Genomic DNA, 6,000 nt, shown 5'->3' with positions numbered 1-6,000 from the left:
CCAAGAAGGCCTTCAACTCCTACCGGCGCGAGGCCGACCCCGAGGAGCACTTCAACTCGGCGGACGGCCAGCCGAGCGCGGGGGACAAGAACCAGGACGACGGCGAGATGAGCTTCGTCATCGTCATCATGCAGCCGATCCTTCGGTTCCTGCAGCTCCTCTGCGAGAATCACAACCGGGATCTGCAGGTGCGAACAGCAAGATGAGCTTTCAGTCCCCGAACTTCAGGTCCAGTCGACTGCGGCGCCATAATGGTAAAATGTCGCACGGAAAAAGAAATGCACGTGAAAAAAACAGTAGCAGCCACATTTTGCCACCCAGGTTGTATCTTTAAATACAAAAGCAGTTCCATGAGGTTTCACACAAGTGGAGTCAACATCAATACATCCTCAAAAATACATTCAAGTCAACATCGGGTACTTGTAAGTACACAATAATAATAAGAATAAGAGCAATAAGAACATGGTAATAGTGCAAATTACAATCCGTTCCCATGTATTTGACTTGCGGAGGGCAGCTGACCTCTCACCTGAATGTGTCTGGATACACTTTTAACACATTTATATGGCTCACAATTAGATAAAGATCATCTTAAAAACAAAAGAATCTTGAACTACAAAACCCAAAACTGTCTTTAACTGACGTCTTTACAATAGAACCTTTTCAAACTGAACTGCTAGTGTGTGTGTGTGTGTGTGTGTGTGTGTGTGTGTGTGTGTGTGTGTGTGTGTGTGTGTGTGTGTGTGTGTGTGTGTGTGTGTGTGTGTGTGTGAACATGACGCACGCACAGTTGTTACATAAAGGTTTGTGTAGTAACGACATTCGCTGACAGATCAATGGGGATATCTGGCAACCCACCCTTAAATTAAATATCCATAGTTGTCTGCCTTTCTTTTATTATCCAACAAAATGAAACAAAAGTGGTCAACCCATTTCTGGATGTGTTACGTGTGCGTACAACCCTTTTAAACAGGCGATTCAATTTGTATACCAAGCCATGTTCCTTTAATCGCCACTGTCACCGTTAGTCAGAATACAATTTTCTGTGAAAAGAAAAACTCGACCGTCCATCCATTTTCCTAACACTGTTTCTCTTCACTCGGGATCATGGGGGTGATCTGCTGTCTCAGGACATAGTTGCAGCCTGGACATGGGGGCCCAGTGGCCAGTCTGCCTAATGTCTCTGGACTGTGGGAGGAAGCCAGAGTCCCTGAGCAAAACAAAACATGCACACTCACAGCCCTGGGAATCAAACCCACGACTTTCTGCCGCGAGACAACAATCAACAGGCACCACGGTGGCGCCTAAAATAAATCAATGTTTGTGCAAATAAATTGAGGAAACCACTATCATAAAAGTCGCTGCACCAGTTCTGATTTGCTGTGAGTGATGAAGGATTGTGCACAAACTGGGTTGCAAAGGCAAACTGTTCATAGCCCACTTGTAGACAAAGTTTTCTTTTCCTTCTTTTTAATGGTTTCTCAAACATTTGCACCATCACTTTTCCAAAACGGTAAACTGACTAAGCAGAACCTAAATTCAAAGCCTCAAAAGCTTATTTATTCACCTCCGTCCCGACCAGCACCTCGCAGCCTCCCACCGACCCCGACTGTCTGTGTCTCCTCAGAACTTCCTGCGCTGCCAAAACAACAAGAACAACTACAACCTGGTGTGTGAGACTCTGCAGTTCTTAGACTGCATCTGCGGCAGCACCACGGGGGGTCTGGGTCTGCTGGGGCTCTACATCAACGAGAAGAACGTGGCCCTCATCAACCAAACTCTGGAGAGTCTGACCGAGTACTGCCAAGGTCCCTGCCACGAAAACCAGGTGCATGGAGGGATCGCACCAGACTGGAACCCGACTCGGACGTCGGGACTCTGTGTCACTCAGTGCGTTTTGTTGTTTGTGTCCTGCAGAATTGCATTGCCACGCACGAGTCCAATGGAATCGACATCATCATTGCGCTCATCCTGAATGACATCAACCCTCTGGGTAAAAAGCGAATGGACCTGGTCCTGGAGCTTAAGGTCAGTTCACTGTCTTCAAGTAAAATGGAGGAAGTGTCAGCACCTTTATTAAAACCTGCCAAGACGATGGTTTTGGCTAACTGGTGGTGGGAAGCGGGTGGTGGTGGTCCGTCTTCGGTCAAATATTTGAGGTCTGCGCTCTCCATTTCAGCGACTTTCCCAGGCCTTTGTGCTTCACTTCCAACATAAATAGCTGCAGTGGAGTGTAAAAAAACAACCCTGAATTTATTTCTGATATTACGAAAAACAAACACGGCTCAACTTTTCCCTCCTCTCAGAACAATGCATCCAAATTGCTGCTAGCCATCATGGAGAGCCGACACGACAGCGAGAACGCAGAGAGGATTCTGTACAACATGAGGCCCAAAGAGCTGGTGAGGGGCTTTTTATTCTGTATGTTTCAGCTACTGGATGATTACCTCAGCTGGTCCTTTAAAAATAAAAATCAACCTATTTGTATTTTCGATGTAATATAAATAATTTGTACTGACTGTTCATATAAATGTAAATAGTTGATTATGCTTCATTTCTTACTTAATAGTTTATTTTATTTTTTCTTAGTTTATTTTTAATTCATATAATTATTTCTTCTCTATTGCACTACATGTTGCTATAATTATATCAATTTCTCCAATGTGGGATAAATAAAGGCATACTATTCTATTCTATTGTTGTGCTCAGGTGGAGGTGATAAAGAAGGCCTTCCTGCAAGGAGAGGTTGAAGTTGAAGGCGCGAAGGAGGGTGAGGACAACGAGGAAGAGGAGGAGCACGATGCCGCTTCCCCTCGAAACGTTGGACACAACATCTACATTTTGGCTCACCAGGTGTGCTGTGCTGTGCTGTGCTGTGCTGTGCTGTGCATGTTGTTGTTTTTTGTGCGCGCGCATCCCACGTAGCTTAACCTGCGCTAATGACTCACTTCCTGTTTGTGTTTGTCCCCCCGCCCCCGCCCACCCTTGCAGTTGGCCCGTCACAACAAGGAGCTCTCCATGATGTTGAAGCCAGGAGGGGCCAGTGGGGGCGAAGGCGACGAGGCCTTGGAGTGCTATGCGAAGCACACAGCTCAGATAGAGGTCAGAGGTCACAACACACACCCCCTTGTATGAACGGTGGGATTGTAATACCAGGAGTTAATATTATTTGGATTCCAAAAAAACAACTTTTAATTTCCAATATAAAGCAGGCAGTGTTGGCGAGGAATCTATTACTAAGTAATCTAACAACTAAAAAGTAGTTTAATTACAGTAGTAGAGTAATGTAACGGGATCACTCTGGCAAAAATGCTAATTACACCATAATTACTTTATCAAGTAATGATTCCATTACTTTCCTGAAATCTTTTGCAAGCTAAAAATGTCTTATTATCCATAAAATGTCTGAAATTTATAAAAACAACCGAAAACAACGATGTCGCTGATTAATGATGCAGCCGTGCATGCAATGTCATTGATATGCGACGCCGCACCAAAACAAGCATGGCGGCGGCAGAAGAACAAACAGCGATTGCGTCTGATAGCTGGAAATACAAAACATTATTTTGAGTTCCTCTTGTCTAAATTAAAGAACATTGTGGTTCGTTTTGCATTATGTGCAGGAAACAAGACGTTCTCAACTTTTACTTTATCTTTTTTAAACTAAATTAATTTTTAATTGATTACTTGAAAGAAAGTAGTTAAAGAAGTAATTAGAATACTTTTTAAAGGAGTAATCAGTAGTTAGATTACTTTTACTCGGCCTAATAGTTGACCCAACACACTCAAAAGAACAGGAAGTGCTGCTGGTTTGCGAATTAAAATGTGTGAAAATTGTGTGCGCGTGTGTGTGTGTGTGTGTGTGTGTGTAACTGCAGAAGATGTATTTGGGCAGAACAGTGCATCGTGAGTCTTCTGCACGACTGACCTACAATAGTCACTACCAGGGATTTTATTCTGATTGGCTGAGCAGTAATAAAGTATAACAATATATAAGTAATGGTCGCTTGCAAGTTTTTGTTGTTGTTGTTGTTGTTGTTGTTTTCCAAGACGGCCTGTAAGACCAGAACAGGCTGATTTGTTTTTGCCCGCCAGTCGCCAGACATCGGTCGAGCGACGTGAATTCTAGGTTACAGCAGCGTCGGTGAACGTCTGCGTCTCCCTTTTTTTTTTTTTTTTTCTCAAGATTGTGCGTCAGGACCGCACCATGGAGGAGATTGTGTTCCCAGTGCCCAACATCTGCGAGTTCCTGACGTCCGAGTCCAAGCTGCGAGTCTACTACACCACGGAGAGGGACGAGCAGGGCAGCAAGATCAACGACTTCTTCCTGAGGGCCGAGGACCTCTTCAACGAGATGAACTGGCAGAAGAAGCTCCGCGGTGAGGGGCAGGCTGTATGTCTGTCTGGGGGGGTGAAATACTCTAATCTCTAATACACTAATCTTCACTAACACTTAAAAAAAAAGGATGGAAAGAAAAGTACAACAGGTGGTGGTTCAGCGACCACACTTTAAACAGGGTTTTCACACACTTCCACCTCAGTGGGCGGCTGACTGGGTTATTTTGTTGCTTGTGCTTTTAGTCCAGAAGTTGAGTTTGCATGTTGTGCGTGCATTTTTTTTTCTTTTTCTTTTCTAATAAAAAAATGTATGCACCCTGGTTTCCACGCAGTCGAAATGGAATGGAAACCTCGGCTTGGTTACGAGCTGCACTTCTTATGTGACACACTGGTGGCGTGTCCTGAGTGTCATCTGTCACCTGGACTACCAGCAGCCTGGACAGGAGGAGCACAAAAGGAGGAAAAATAGACGGAGACACTCAGACACCCGCGTCCGAACTTTGGACAGTGAAGCTAATGGCTTTATGCTCTGTGTGTGTGTGTGTGTGTGTGTGTGTGTGTGTGTGTGTGTGTGTGTGTGTGTGTGTGTGTGTGTGTGTGTGTGTGTGTGTGTGTGTGTGTGTGTGTGTGTGTGTGTGTGTGCGTGCGTGCGTGCGTGAAAGAACTTGTGTTTTGCATGTGCACAATTCCACCGTCTAAAAGCAGACAGGGGCTTTCCGCTGTTTGAACCCGTGAACCATTTCTGCAGAAATCTTATGAATCACGACTTTGAGCGCAGTTGCTCACGCACACACACACACACACACACGCACGCCATGCACGCACGCACACTTGGTCACACTCGTATTCCACGTAGCAGACACAAGTGCCCACACAAAGTTGCAGCTTAATCAAATAAGTGGCTGGATGAAGAAAAATCCCCACATCTGCGTCTCTGCTCGATGGCAGCGGAGGAAGTCGAGTTTCACCGACACACGGAATCGTGTGTGAAGGCCCTTTGAATTGACACACTTGAGACAACAACAACGATTTTCTTTTTAGGTGTTTTTTTTTTTTGAAGTACACTTTCCCTTTTGTGCGCCTCAGACTGAAACCATTGCTGCGCTTCTCCTCCACTCCTTTCCAAGAAGAAAAGCTCAGTTTCTTCACATGAGCTCAGAACATTCTCGAGTTTGAACCTCTCAAGATGTGAAGATCTGCACTTTTCTGCAATCAATCGAGGGCTTTTCCTTTAACCCCAAACCTCTTCGCTGATTGCAGACGCACGCTCATGCTGATGCTGGTGCTGATGCCAAGTGGCCTTGTGTCTCTCTCCTCCTCAGCCCAGCCGGTGCTGTACTGGTGCTCCAGAAACATCTCGGTGTGGAGCAACGTTTCCTTCAACCTGGCCGTCCTCATGAACCTGCTGGTGTGCTTCTTCTACCCGCTGGAGGGAGTGCATGGAGGTCAGTCGCTCACTGCCCGCCCAAGATGCTACGCCCAACAGAGTCGACCACTGGCGCCCATGTGACTTCCTTTCACTGACTCAGTGTTTTGCAACCTTTTCAGAGCCACGGCACTTTTTTATATTGAAAAAAATCCAATAGCACACCTCTAACCAAAAATAGGAAATTACTCTTTTTAGGCTGATAATGACAATATGATCTCTTAGTTTATTTATAC

At 45.2% G+C, this 6,000-nt stretch overlaps 1 protein-coding gene across 12 annotated transcripts in view; it reads left to right on the top strand.

Annotated features, from left to right (window-relative positions):
- Nucleotides 1-6,000, top strand: part of LOC142887165 (inositol 1,4,5-trisphosphate-gated calcium channel ITPR1) — a 70,845-nt gene that overhangs the window by 50,102 nt on the left and 14,743 nt on the right. For 11 of the 12 annotated variants that reach the window (XM_076024602.1, XM_076024597.1, XM_076024593.1 and 8 more), the window contains 8 exons: nucleotides 1-188; nucleotides 1,628-1,828; nucleotides 1,918-2,028; nucleotides 2,307-2,402; nucleotides 2,710-2,853; nucleotides 2,992-3,102; nucleotides 4,187-4,379; nucleotides 5,661-5,783. The exon at nucleotides 1-188 is cut by the window's left edge and continues 66 nt beyond it. In XM_076024602.1, coding sequence (XP_075880717.1) covers nucleotides 1-188; nucleotides 1,628-1,828; nucleotides 1,918-2,028; nucleotides 2,307-2,402; nucleotides 2,710-2,853; nucleotides 2,992-3,102; nucleotides 4,187-4,379; nucleotides 5,661-5,783 — 1,167 coding nt within the window. The remainder of the gene's footprint in view (nucleotides 189-1,627; nucleotides 1,829-1,917; nucleotides 2,029-2,306; nucleotides 2,403-2,709; nucleotides 2,854-2,991; nucleotides 3,103-4,186; nucleotides 4,380-5,660; nucleotides 5,784-6,000) is intronic. The other variant, XM_076024603.1, reaches the window with a different exon arrangement.

Source organism: Nelusetta ayraudi, unplaced genomic scaffold (genome assembly GCF_046127955.1).
Source record: "Nelusetta ayraudi isolate G7.1 ecotype Tasmania unplaced genomic scaffold, CSIRO-AGI_Nayr_v1 ptg000017l, whole genome shotgun sequence".
NCBI classification, from domain to species: domain Eukaryota; kingdom Metazoa; phylum Chordata; class Actinopteri; order Tetraodontiformes; family Monacanthidae; genus Nelusetta; species Nelusetta ayraudi.
This window is presented reverse-complemented; position numbering and strand designations above follow the sequence as displayed.